The 15,650-nt window shown below is 38.1% G+C and overlaps 1 protein-coding gene across 1 annotated transcript; it reads right to left on the bottom strand.

The window, feature by feature from the left end:
- Window positions 1–5,250: 5,250 nt before the first annotated feature.
- Window positions 5,251–15,529, bottom strand: LOC139457006 (uncharacterized). The gene is made up of 6 exons (XM_071238462.1): window positions 15,524–15,529; window positions 15,310–15,384; window positions 14,751–14,823; window positions 14,079–14,372; window positions 7,533–7,829; window positions 5,251–5,768 (listed from the first exon to the last, which is right to left on the bottom strand). Exons 1-6 carry the CDS (start codon window positions 15,527–15,529, stop codon window positions 5,251–5,253), a joined length of 1,263 nt encoding a protein of 420 aa, XP_071094563.1.
- Window positions 15,530–15,650: the final 121 nt, after the last annotated feature.

Below are 15,650 nucleotides of genomic sequence, written 5' to 3' on the forward strand. Positions count from 1 at the left end.
ATATGCATAAGATTGTATCATGCATGTGCATTAGGAAAAACAACATAACAGAACAAAACAAAATTCATGAAGGTAGTGATTATATACTATATGTCTATACATTTTTTTATTAGAAACCAATATTGCACCCGAATTTATGAAGCATAGACGAAACGAGAATTTGTTATTCAATTGTTATTAAGTTGTAGGAAAAAAACCATTTAACATGTTATTTCAACAAGATGATCACTATGATTGGTAAACCTGTAAACTGACTTGAACAAAAGATTGTATCAAGCATGTGCATTAGGAAAAACAACATAACAGAACCAAACAAAATTCATGAAGGTAGTGATAATATACTGTATGTCTATAAAAAAAATATTAGAAACCAATATTTCACACGAGGGCTGGAGTGGCAAGAAATACATTTGCTACTGGTACTATCTTCAGCGAACACAAACCGGTACAAAACGCCTCATTGAATTAAACTTTATAATTAGCAAGGAAGATACCCAATCTCTCCAGTAGAAATACACACTCGCCCAGCGCCCACTCCCAACCCCAGCATTAGAACTTATGTTCTAATACGACATATTTTTTTTATGATTCTACTATTTCAGTCTTAATTGTCTATGACAGATTGAATGATTAATTATCTAATTATTTCAACGTTCAAACAAACATAATATAACTACGTCCAATTATTGATTTCTTCACAGCTGTTAAGTAACATTGCATTCCAAGCTTGAAAATAACTTTACATATTACCAGTCCCGATTTAAAACTTAATATTCCTGATAAATGATCACTTACAATGTTGACCAATGAACTATTTTCCATGCAAATTTATTTTATCTTTAATCAGCTATATGGTGTAATCATGGGTCATATAATATGCAATATGTGCAGGTGTCCTCAAAAAAGATAAAATCGAATCTTCAAAAAGGTGCGGTGAGGTGAAATGTGGTTGAACCGAACAGTCCTTGACGTATCTCATTAATGCAGAGGGCCAGCCAGATTAACTGCATGTTCAATATTTTATAGATCGAACTACCGCCCCTCCGGTTTCCGATCAGACGCTCTTTCCACTAGACCATAGAGACGGTCTTATCTTCAAAACATAGTTTTACCTTCTAACCACTAAAATTTAATATAAAGTGCGATATAAAAAAGTGAATAAATAATAAATGAAAGAAATGAAGTGCAGTGTCACATGTATTATTTCATTTTGTATCTCAGATTTGTTTTTATCATGATTAGTTTAATGGCTCACTCAGCAACATTCCGCCTACTAATCGGCCCCGTGACGATTAGGGTCAAATAGGTTCAGCAACCAATGCTTGCCATAAATGCGACTAACGGGATCGGGTGGTCAGGCTCCTTGACTTGGTTGATGCATGTCATCGAATCACAATTGCGTAGATCGATGTTCATGGTATCAATCACTGGAATGTCTGGTCCAGACTCGCTTATTTACTGACCATTGTCATATAGCTGGATTATTACTGAGTGTGACGTTAAACAACAAACGAAACAAAACACAAACTTATAACAGAGTCTGGAAAAGATAATTCAGTGATGGATATGAGACGTTTTGTTGTATTTGAACAAAATATTCAAGCAGCATGTAATTTCCATTCTCTGAATTATAAAAGAATATAAGATGATGTTTCTTGATATAGTTTCTTTTGAACGTCAGTTTGTATACAGAGACTGAAAACGTGGTATTGCAGAGAAGGGGTGCACACTACACCCCAAACAAATGATCAGTTATGTACATATATACACCTCCGAAAGCTGTAGAATACAAACACACACAAGGAAATTTACCAAACTGCGTCTATATGCAATTCCATGTCCTATCTCTGTAAGGATTATGCAAAGAGAAAACAGCTTTTTGCAGCGCAGGCGAGGCAGTTATACAGAAGCAGTGATACTTAGGTTAGTAGTGTGTGTTTGACATCCAAACCCAGTTTCCTGATTCTTTTGTCTCTTTCTGTAATTAAATTGTTTACAGTAGTAAGTGCTTAGTAACGCAATATGTTTTGAATATTTAACACCAAGTAATATTACAGCAAAACCAAGGGTTAAAATAATTAAGTATTGGCCAAACCAACCCAATACAGAAAGAAATGGACATCGTCCCACATCATCAAGGTACATAATAAGACCAGCCCAAGAAGCTGACCACGGACCTATTAAGTCAACTCTTTAGATAAGCTGTAGATTGCCGTGAGGCTATTCTACAGAGACTACACAAGAGAACTATGATATCAATATGTGGAGATAATAATGTCTCTCTTTAGGGGCGGTTTTGATGCACATAGTTTGTTCCAGAAAAAAAGAATGAAAAAAACAACAACTTATGTTTATCTTGAAATGAATCAGAATTATTTGGTTCCTCTTTACACAACAAGACCGACTCGGTGATGTAGTGGATGGAGCGTCAGCCCGGAGAGCGGAAGGTCGTCATAGCAAAATGTGAAGTGAGGTGAAATGGGGTTTAACGTCGCGTCAAAGATTATTGCACTTATATAGCGACGTACATGTATATATGTGTGTGTGTGTGTGTGTGTGTGTGTGTGTGTGTGTGTGTGTGTGTGTGTGTTTGTGTGTGTGTGTGTGTGTGTGTGTGTTTGTGTGTGGCTGCTTGTGCTAGTCCCGACTGATGCCGATTTGTAGTACTAGCATACCGAGATACCATGCCACAGTTTACATGAATACCCAACAAAGACACAGCATACTGACTCTGAACCGACCAATCCTTGTTTCAGTCCCTTTATGCCTTACCAAAATACTTCAAATATGGTACTTGTTGTTATGCTACCTGGAGCGAGGCATTTAAGGCCCAAAACAAGCACTGGTCGGCTCGGGGTCAGTATATTGCATCTGGTTTTCGTTTTCGTGTCTAACTGCGGCATGGTATCTCAGTGGGATTGAACTATTAACTCGGCATTCGTCCGGACCAGCACAAACAGCCACACACATACACACATATACATCCTCCTCTCTCTCTCTCTCTTTCTCTCTCTCTCTCAGAAATCCACATGCAGCCTGTCTTGCTCGCGGCGGGGTATAAGATATTTATTTTCCCGCTGAGAAATATATTTCCCTCCAAGTCGGGAAACACAGTATTTTATCAGGATCACGATCTCGCTATTCTCACATGGAGGTATGACAGATGTATTTCTAGCCTGTCTTGACAACGCATGATGTGCATGTACAACATGAACAATATACCTTGACAACACAGGATATGAATGTCCATATACGTACCTATGTACACAACACGAGCGATATGATTCATTAATGTGGCACAGTCATATTAGCCAGAATATATGACAAGGATATGATGAGTCATTTTACCTGGAGGAAAATGTTTATCCTCTGATAACAGTATGTTATTGTTATGTTATCAGGGATGTCCAATAATAGTCCACAATATTGACATGCATAGAGGTTGGTAAATATCCTGTATTAGGAATAAACATTGTATTTAGCGAGCCTTGGCCAAACATCCGCAAACACACAAGCGTGATAACCTCTTTATCATATAGTGTATTTTTAAATTTGTGCTTCAAAATCGCTTTCCCTCTCTCACAAACATTACCGAAGCATTGCGAGTTTTCCTGGAATGCGCGCATTAATATTTATTACTTCACAGGGTAAGTGATGTATCAGTCGGACAGTGACAGTAGCCAATATAGTCCCAACTGAAATCTCTTTCATATACAGTGTCGAAGCAACATATACGCAAAACAACAATTGTCTTCAATATTGACATACAATGATTCATTGCTTGCTGGACATGTTTGATGAAATGAATGAAATGCGTCATGAAGGGACATTTAAGTGTTCAGCTCCTCATTTTATAGAAACCATCCTATCTCAAACACCTCTCCTACCTACAACACATTATGGTGATTCCCCACAAGTAAATCATTGATGTCATGAAAACATTATTTTTTTTCTTCTCTCATATTTGGATCGGTGTTGTGAATCGTACATTGAGCAATACAAGTTACATTCAGGACTGAAGTATTTGAATGAGCTTTTGGGTAGTTCCTGAATAAATGTAATAAACATAATAAAATATAACTTATAAATCTCGAATCTAAGACAACATAGTGGGGGAAGATTTTGAGAGCTGTTTGTATGCCTATCAACTTGCTTACTGGTACATTGAAACATAGATGAAGTAACACGGTTGAGTGAATGAATCAGTGAATTTCCATTTATGCCGGTTTTAGCAATGAACTTCACAAGACAAATCGAACGCTTTAACCACAGTCCCGCTTTTAATCAGATAAGCCAGCCATTGCTTGCAGGCTACCAGCAGACAGTGATTGTGGTTATGTCAAATTAAACATCCAAGCAAAATTAATATGAATGGATAATGGCATGGTATGCACATATTAACTGCTTATTTCAGAAAATAAATGACACAGGTTAACTGATATTATAAAATGGATGGAATTATCATTAAACCGCCCGCATGTTATCAAAAATGAGTGGGCCACTGTAACTTGATAATGCCCTCATATTTCTTGACGACGGACCATTATCACGCCCGTTGTTAGGTGTCGTCATAGGATAGGGATAGGTGACGTCAGGTTCAATAGTGACATCATCTGGTTTGTATCGAATTCCATCCATTTTAGCTATAATAACGGTAATGCTATTTTTCAGGGCATTATGACTTGCAGAAGACCTCGGTCTTTTCAACTGCCCTTCTTCGTCGGGAAGTTACTGGAAGATAAAGGGCTGCTGCAAACGATAATGCCCTGTACAAAAGCGTTACCCTCATATTACGAAGATCAGAAATGAACATACGTTTGTCATAAATAGCATACCCAGGTCACGATGGTAACAATGGACATTAACGCTATTTTTCATGGCTAACTTGATCAGTAAGACATAATCTTATTTGAGGTTAAGTTGATAGACTTACGCATAGATTGATGCTTTGTTGAACTTCTTAAAGAAATCACAACGCATTCCTGTGCAAATCATACCTGACAACGTAGCACATTCGAAACCTCAATAGTGCCTGTCCCTACACTCTGGTAATTATGCGTGTAAAATATTAGGCAAATTGTTCCATGACTGTGACTTGTTAACGAGAAAATGAATGACCTTTTGGGGTGGTTCCGCACATGTTAACAGAAAATCAGTTTAGAAACAAACGCAACTTAAAACAAAAACTTCCGAAAACATCCGAAAATATGATAAGGTTATTCAAATATTCGCCAAATATAAAACAACTTGTCAGATTGCTGTGTCATCATTATGCACTGCCATGTCCTTCGTTTTGTTAATAGAGGCATAGAGCTCATTGATTTGACTTGTATCTTCGGGAATAATGTGCTGTACGACTACACTGAGATGATTCTTAGGATTGTCTGTGGATGTTGCAGGTAACGATATCTCGTTAGATTCATCCTTCGTCAGCGAACAAGATCTGTTTTTAGCTTTGAAATCCCCTGTACATGCACAACCTGCTGCATCTATTACAGTTATGATCTTTGATCCACTTGGAGCATCATTCAGCTCCACGGTAGCATAATCTGAACCTCCGGGTGTCCCTACAGTTATGTACGGAGGGGAAGAAGGCTTAAGCGATGACTGTGGTTTTATTCGAGTTACCTGTTTTCTTTTGACGACAAACGCGATGATGATGACGACGATGATGAAACACACTATCGCAACAACAACGCAGGCAGCAATAATTAGAGTGGAGGCTGTGGTTAGTCCAACGTTTCCTGGGACAGCAGCTGTTTTGGTTTCTGCAACGTTATAAAGGCGTTTAAGTCATAGTTAGATACACCTCCTTAATTAACAATACAGAAGTTGCATTTGTTAAAAACAGACACAAAGCCAAACTGCATGCGCATACTACTGCCGTGAATAATGACTGTAACAACATGTTGACATGGAGAATGAAAATCTCACGAGTTGGCGACTGTTAAACGTCAGATTACAATACCCTTAATCGATTTCTACACTACGAGAATATGTCTCGTGTACATTGTATAAATCACCGCGGCCCAGCCGCCGCCATATGCAGGAATTGGGGCACGCGTCCACCTCATGCAGGTTGCGTGTTTTGGGGGATTGAACTCTCATTTCTATAATATACACGACGAATACATTGACAATATGCGAGTACTCGCACAACAGTAGTGTTTACCGGAACACCAAAGTAGACATTGACAATATACTGACATTAACAATTTACCCTTCATGTTTAAATGATATGTCCCTGTCGTATAACCATTGATATATTGACATGGATTGAAATCAAACTACCCCAGTAAAGATCCCATGCGTGTTGTTAGTGGCCACTGGTCAGGCTCGCTGACTTGGCTGGTGCCTGCCATCTTTTTCAAGTTGTGTGGATCGATGTTGTCAATCACTGAACTGTTGGGTCCATATATGATTATTTACAGACTGTCGCGATATAACTGGAATGCTGCTTGGTGCGGCGTTAAACAATAAACAAACAAACAAACATAATCTCCTCCCCTACGTAAAGGTTATTAACAAACACTGTGTGCTCTGGGGAGACACTGGGACACTGTCCACTGGACAACAGACATACAAACAAATCAATACCACTAAATATGCATGCATAGTTTATTCAGTATTTCAGATAAGAACATTGGAACATAAGAACAGTTTACCACTTCAGACAAACCAGTTGGTAAAGTGTGTATCATTCCATGCGTTTTCGGACTTTAATCATTATTTCTGCGCAAATGAGATATCCATATACACTACATATATATGCATGTGGTGTTAGTAGTAGCCACTCAAGAATTATTAAAAACTTACTGTTATTGAGTTCCCCTACTCCCTCACAGGTGAGATTCCAGTGTTTGTGTTGACAGTTGAATATCAGCCTTACACCACCCAAGTGTGTTTCGGTCACATTGAAGGTTAATGGTGAAAGATCATGATCAGCCCCGGTTCCAGCAACATTCAGTAATTGTGTGACATACCCGGTCTGTAGTGTGAGGTTGGAATCTACAGAACAGTAGGAGCCTCGTATGTCGTAGAAGGCAGCAATGTCCACTGTTAGTGTCACTTCCTCATACAGGGTCAGCGTCTCTGTGTCCTTGTCACTGGTGATGCTGCATTTCGGGGACTTTGGAACTGTTAGGCGAAAGGGGTACATTTAGAAACGATGATTGTATTATAGACTGTAGAGGGTGTAGAAACAATCACATTTTTTTTGGTGTGGATAGAACGACCATAACGGCCTTTAGATAAATGCTTGCGTTGGAATACACTGATTTCAAGTGTCAACAACACACTATATATGATGAATGCAATGCTATTTGTGCAATTAAATATCTGTTCACGGTAATCGTGGCGTTTAGTGTTATCCGCTCAAGCCTTCTGATTTGACAGTGCATATGAATGCCCTGGGATGCTGACGTATGGGTTATCAATTTCACTGTGTTAAGACATTCTTTGCTCCGTTCAGCCTTACCAACTCAAGCCTTGTAATTAGGTTATGTGCTTCTTTGATATAATATAAAACTCACCGAGTTTGGTCACGCCTTCACAAGTTAGATTCCACTTATAATTGTGACAGCTAAATACCAGCCCTACAATCCCCAGGTGGGAGTCCGTCACATTCAGGGTTACTGAAGAAGTATTGTGAGTGACATTTGCTACAAAGTCAGCTTTTGTCAGCAGTGTTGTCACATTCCCGGTCTGGAGTGAGAAGTTTAGGGCTGTGGAACAGTAGTAGTCTTGTATGTCCACTGTGAGTGTCAGCGCCTGATACTGGGAAAGTACATCAGTGTCCTCCTTACTGGTGATGTTGCAATTTGGTGTCTCTGAAACATTACATTCCACCTTAAAATGGTAACATAGTTCGAATATATCAAAAAAAATTGAAATATCCAATTGACATATGTTCAAAAACATTATCCTATCGGACATAACTATATGGAGAGTATGAGAGGTTTAAGATAGAAACTGCTGAATTATGTTCTCTACTAAGGTTTTATGTTTGTGCTTTAAGGCAGCACTCAGCAATATTTAAGCTATATAACGGCAGGCAGTAAATAATCGTGTCTGGACCAGTCAGTCAATTGATTGACATCAGGAGCATAAATCCACAAAACTGGAATACGCTGAGATGCAATTAACCAAGTCACAGAGCCTGACCATCCGATCCATTTAGTCGCTATTCACAAGCTTAAGTTGCTGGGGACCTATATTCTTACCCGGAATCCACGCGGGAGACCTCTACTAAGCATCAATATTTATATACACATCATTACTGGTCAACTTCTCATACCCAAAGAAACGGTCACATTACATAATATGATGCCGTGTCCGTATTTCTGGCTTTGCACATGAATGAAGTCCATCTTAGCATTCATGCTCATGACATCCCAGACCATGAAGGACGCACTACCAAACCGATTGTGCTCCACCACTGCAGCGTCCATGTAACGTTCACCTGTGCGTCGATAAACATATCCTGTAGCTGGATTGCAAAATTCGACCACGACCCATGACAATTTGGAGTGACTGTTGCATTATTGTCGAACTCAATTGATACCCACGTTTTGCAAGACGAACTGCAGGTGCTGCACGCTTTCTCCTGGTAAAGTGACTTTCACCATTTTCTCATTCGCTTTGATTAGATTACGCAATGGTACATAATCACGTGGCATTTCCACAAAGTCATCGGTACTTTCCGTCTGTGTTCAACAGTGTTAGACTCAGGTTCTGTGTTTGAATTTGTCGTTTTACACTGTCTTGTTCTGTACGCAGATTATTTTTTTACGTTTGATGTGCAGGCTTTGTTGAATCAACGCAGTAAAATGTCTAAACTTTTGACCGAATTTATTCGGGAAGAACATTCCACTGCCACTGTCGATCGAGGATGGTGTATATTATTACGTTGTGTGTATTTGGAAGGATCATAGTCAAAACGGATGTCCACGGATACTAGATTGATTTATTACTTGATATTGTTTCGGTGTATTCCCTGGCGTATTTGTCGTGGCTTCACTGACGAAACGCCAAATCGCAAATTTAGAGAGACGATGCCCCAAATGCAGCGACCAACAGATATGTTAATAACACTGGTACACGGGTCATGTACACCTTATTCTACACAACTATCATGCATGCACCGAATACATTTCTTCATATTGATAAATGCAATGTTATTAAGGACACGTTGCATTTTATACCGTCATACTTGGTGTCAGCAATGATAATAGTTGACAGTAGTAGATATACAGGAAGAGCATAACTGTTATTTTGTTTCTTCATTTAGGCAGGTGCATTGCCAAGCTGTTATATGCCAACACATGACCATATCGCAGTATATGATATTATACTGCATTTACAGTCACGTTTCACGAATAACTCTTCGAATATATATCTAAACTACATCTTATAAACACGACACTGTTATCGTTTAACACATCGGACTCAACATTGAGCTGAGTGTGTGATAATATCAACACTGTGTTGCTTCGGATACGATTTAGGTGTATTTCTGATAAGCTGGTCAGATTTAGGCGAGTGTAATTTCTGTTTTACTGCCATGATTATGGAAGTGTGATCTTAATTCAAACACATAAATTAATGCATTGATATGAAACAGTGACAATAACTATGACACCAATACGAGAGACACTGCGGAGAAAGACGATTATTTACAGACTTTCGTCACATAGCCGGACTTGTGCTTTGTTACATTTTGCCTGGACGTCGCATATTAAACACCGTCTTCTGGTGGAGCATCTGCTGTCAGGGCAGACTTGTATTGATGAAGTTAACTTAGTTCTTAGCTTAACCCCGCCCATGTGCCAACATGGAAATATCAAAATAAAAGATGCGCTGAGTCACGGGTTCGAATCGAAGAAACATGACAATCCATCTGTCAGCGCCATATCCACTTGACGTCAAGAACATAGCTTTCAGGTATTTTATTAAGGTGGCAACCCTGGCCTCATTAAGATCTTCTCAGCAGTTATGATAAAACAGACCTGTGTTAGTAGTGCTTTAATATTTACGTACACAGCTACTGCATGTCACATTGGTACTGTCAAGCATTCATATATACATTATAACAGTGGAACTATGCACTTATTATACATATATTGTCACATGTGTAATAGGATTCAGTTATTTCATCTCATTTCAAAAACACGTTTTAAGCTAAATGCCCGAGATTTGAATGTATTTGTCTTTTCTTCAGAACATCTGTTGACATGCCTTAAGCGACACTTCACACCACTTGATATATGTTGACTGTGTGGACTTTGCAATCGAAAGGGATTCACATTATCAAAGCATAAATCTGAAAGATCTCTTTTCCCGTGTCAGCGGGCATCTCATCATAAATTACTTTAAAGAAATTGGTCTGTATAATAAATTTTAAATATGTATGTGAACAATTAAATGGTTTTTTTTAACTTTGGTGTGATGCTACTATTAACAGACGTTATTGAAGGCTCTGTCCAGGAGGTTAAAGTATCGTAAAAATATTGCCCCCTTGTGTGATACGTAGTCCTGTCGTAATCAATGTACCTATCATCAACCAGTGTTTTTAAGCCAAGTCATTGATGAGTATTTTTTTTAATATTTGCTAGCATTGTGCACAACCATCAGTGGCTACACTGATGACGTAAATCCTGCTGGGTTATCATGCAGGAAGCAGAGGTACTGTAAGTCCCCATGATCCCCAGCGAGGTGGCCTAGCTTTGGTTACTGGTGACCTAGAGCCCGTGTTTTAAAACTGTATATATAATATTGTTATGCTCAAATATTTTCATGAATTGTTTCTAAATATAATTTGCTCAAATATGTTTTACAACTTGTTTTTAAACAAAACTTTGCATTAATGACTAAATTGTAAATATATTAACTTGGTCTCGTCGCTATATGGCTGAGATAATGCTGATGCGACATTAAATTTTAACTCACTCACACTCACTTGACATATGTAAATGATCGAATTATGAAATTACTGCGGTTTCCACCATTATTCTCCACCAAAGATTGAGAAACACTTTGGAATTTATCCTGTGAAACTAATTATGAATTTAAGCTTGTGCTATAAGAACAGAACATTCAAACCACCCTTTGTTAACAAGAAATGTAACTTGGAAATGTCATTTCGATCTTATCAATAATCAATCAATAGTCCATACACATACAGATGACAGGCGTTTTCAATGGTATCCATTATCTGTGAGGAAACTTGCAATCGATAGAGATGTGATTTAACATTATTAAATTGTCGACTTTCCTTTCAACACATATAAACACAAATACATTTTTGAAACTAGTCTTCCGTGTTAACTATGATTTTGTAGTTAGTTTCTGCAAACTCAGTAAACGCGCTATCGTACAACTGGATTTCTAACCCATCCCCATATTGTCTGGTTTTTTTACATGCTGCCGTCGCATGGCAGAAGTTTGTTTTTTGCTTTGTTTGTTTGTTTCTGATGCGCCCCCCTCAGCAATATTCCAGCTATATGACGGTCGTCTGTAAATAATCGAGTCTGGTCAAGACAATCCTGTAACTGATGTCATGAGCATCGATCTACACAGTTGGACTATGACATGCAACAACAAAATCAGCGAGCCTGACGTGAAATGCCCGACATGCGAATGTATGTGTTTTTCAGAACTTCAATTGCCGTGGAATAAGTGATACGTAATACCCCTAGGACGAATGCGTCAGGTTACAGCGTGACTTCACGACCCAGGTTTCCGGCAATTAAATTACACAAAACTTCATGAAGGTGCTTACTATATTTACGATACTACGATATCACAATTGACGCCTTGAAACGAATATGTATGAGCCTTGTTTATCATTTTAAACACTACTCACACAATTGGTTTCAAATAGAGAATATAAGCATGCCATTGACATTATTTGAGCCAGGAAGTATCCCATATATGTCTTCATTTAGGATAATGTAGGAATTAAGTATTTACATGCCGAGTATCAAGTTCTATTTAAGGGTATCCTCCTTGAAGTCAACAGCACAATAGGTAATTGTTCTGGTTCATGTAATTGAATGAAGCAGTTGATATCCATATTTCAACTTTGTCCTTAATTTGGAATGGATTACATGCTATTTATCATGCGCAGGGCATTTACGTTATTGACCACATTGTAAACGACACTGCAGTCACTCATGAATACAGACATACTCTTTGCACTTGAGAAACCAAGTCTAATATTTTTTGTTAGGGCTATCGCCGTACTGTGACAATTGACATGACCCACTTATATGTTGGAAATTGAGTACCACATGCGTTCAAAATAAATAAATAAAAGCTACAAAATAACGTTTTTGGTTGCATCTGAATCACTTCAAAATATTCAAATTGAATAGTTATTGACAACCACACACTTTGGTACAGAGACGCAAATTTTACACATTACAAGAGTACGTATCAGTGTTGCGGTAATTACAATGGAAATACTGGGGATATACAGCAGATTCATCGTGAAGTCTGGAGTTTTGTATTTATGCAAAGGAAGTACCGTAATTTCCGAAAGATGGACAAATTCGCACATTCTAAACATATATGAATGATACCCCTCAATACAGTTTCATCTTCATGTTTAATGTTGATTTACATAGCAGCAGGGTGAAATGATTGAAGTATGTGGCTTTAGCTTTAGCATCAAGAGAGCATCATAACATGAAGCAACGTCTTATGTGAACAAAGCTATTCATTGTGTTCCGCCTCTTTCGACTGACACATGAAAATATATGTGGAGACATTAATCGTTTTGCAATACAATTTCACACTGTCATCATGTAGTTTATTTAGGCTAACCCACCATAGCTAAACCTCTTAGCACTCTATAAATTGAGCTTACGATCGTTCGTAGATCAAGTTATTTTTCAACAAAGCACTGTTTTAATTCAGATAAACACAAAGGGAAACACACTCAACGAGAAAATTGAAATGTTTTATAAACTGAATATAAAATATGCATATGGCGATCCAATCTGACAAGTGACTGTTATCATGTTTAACTTTTGTCTGGACTCTGTTGCCACTCAATCAAAGCGAAACTTATTTGAATACCACATACACTGTTGTGTCTGTCGTGCATATTTCTTAACTTGCATCAAACGAGTCTTTTTGGACCCTCTTTAAAAAAATCCATTACCCATAACTCAAACCGGAGAGAATGCAACTGTATCAAAGGCCTGAGTTCGTTTTATAATACAATAACAAAGGCAACGCCGATCCAGCTTAACTTTTGTGACACTTAATATTTTGTTTTGACGCTGTCGCCACTCAAACGAAATATGTACTTGGTTGAAAATCACAAACACTGAATTTTTGCTATGTATATTTTTAAGAGTTACATCCAAAACTTCCATAATGATTCTTGACAGGACCTTTGTTGTAATATAAATAATTTACCATTACTCTATATTCATTACGAGACTCATAATGAACTATAATGAAGTATTCTGTAATTTTCCATCAAACTAATGACATATTTTACACAAACTATCCTTTGAATAATGTATAACAATGCATATAACATTCATACAAAATTAATATTTGGAAGTGACGGACGCAATAAGCATGAGTTGACATACATATTTGCCATATTTGCCGCTGTGCAACACGAAATGTTTCGGAATGAGGTAACGACGTATGTTAAGCTATGCCAGCGATATTACAATTGCCACGCATGTACTGATATGCTGTCAATGATATTTTGTGCCGAAATGTTGACAAATTGTGAAATCTCTATTATTTAGTATATGTCTGTACTAATGTGAGATTTCCTTGCGATTAGAGAACAGTGGCACCCTTCTCATTTGGGCAGATACATTAAACCATTCAGATTTGAATTACGAGTATATATACATATATCATAGGAAAAGTTAATTGACTACAGTCAAATCGCTATCCTTATATCTAATTCCATTGGTCTAGGCAATGGTATATGTGTGTTGTTTCTGGTATTTTGTTTTGGTATATATTTGTGGAAGAGAAGTATGTACAAAAGTGATTGTGTAACGTTAATGCCTGAATTTACTTCTGAACATAAGCGTTGCACTTACTTGCAATCACGAGAGTGCAAGATGCACTGGGACCATGTTGGAGGATATTGCATTTCCACTGCCCTGCATGACCTGGCTGCACATTCAGTATCCTGAGGCTACTGCTGGTTTTGTTGGTGACGCTTGCATTGTATCCATCTGCATCTATGCAGATCGTTGATGAACACTGCGGACCAAGGAAACCACCGGGCCCTAAGTATTGTAGAGATGTGAACGGTTCCGACGTCAAGCAGTTTATTACAGCAAACTTCTCTATGTAGGCTAAGTCAGGGCAGGTAAGCTCAGCTGTGGAACCTAGGTCAGAAGGAGCAGAAATAAATCATACAACTTCCAAATATACCATTGATGCTAAAAACGTGTGGAACAGTAAATGTCAACGAATCCCCTGATTTCCCCCATATGATTATTTGTATGGTAGTGTTATTCGAGTCAACGCAAACTAATACTTCATCGACTTGTAAATATATCCATAGAAACGGACAGAAACCAGATGGTCTAATGCACTTAATGCACATGCATGTTGCTTAAGAAACCACATAAAGGCGCATGACAGTACCTTAATATTTCTTTTGTAAAAATAACTATGGAAAAGGGAAAGCCAAATGAAAGTAATTGAAGTAACATTTCATCACTGCCTTCATGCTATATAATATTTTGTTCAGAGTTACTCACAGTATCCGCCATTCATGTTGTAGAACAGTATAAGTAAGTAGATAAAGGTTGTTATGTCAACCGACTGCTTCATCTGTAACAAAGACGTTCAAATAAGGAGATGTTCCTTTATGCAGACACTGTCTGGGTGTACTTCACACACATGTACATCGAGAACACTTGACAGTATTACGTTTATCTTGTATGTGCACTTCAAAGTTCAGCCTAATTTTACAGAAGGTATTATTTTGTCAAGATTATTGTATGATTAATATATTGCAAATGTAATAATATGTATTACATGGGAAAATGTACTAATTTGTATTAAATGGGTAAATGACACCTGGGAAAGTATTCACACATTGTGCCTCTCTGGTGAAGCGACTCTCTCCCCCCCCCCCCCCCCCCTCTCTCTCTCTCTCTCTCTCTCTCTCTCTCTCGCTCTCGCTCTCCCCCTCTCTCTCTCTCTCTCTCTCATATATATATAAATCAATCAACGTGATTGAAACACAGAGTGACATGAATATGATTAGTGGCAATTGTTTAGGATGTTTGTTTAATAAAGAAGATATGTACTTACAGTAACATGTGTTCTAATTGTAGAACTGTACACCGGGCATGTGCTACGACTTACATCGGAGGCCATGCGATACATCTGTACAGGAAAGTATACATACAATACAAAGCGAGAGCTCTCGGTACGGATTTTCTTCCTTGTTTCGGTAAACCCGTTACAACAATATGTGTGTTATCAACAGTACACATATACAGACAGAAACAAAACACCGTCTCACCTGCATATTGTCTCCGACTCGAATAACGCACCCAAACCGTTCTCACACGAAGGTTGGTCCTTATTTGAGACACCCGTTTGACGTGATATTACATGGATATATATAAGTTAATTACTCGAGCAAAGGA

Source organism: Haliotis cracherodii, unplaced genomic scaffold (assembly GCF_022045235.1).
Source record: "Haliotis cracherodii isolate W230 unplaced genomic scaffold, xgHalCrac1.p SCAF_12, whole genome shotgun sequence".
NCBI lineage: Eukaryota > Metazoa > Mollusca > Gastropoda > Lepetellida > Haliotidae > Haliotis > Haliotis cracherodii.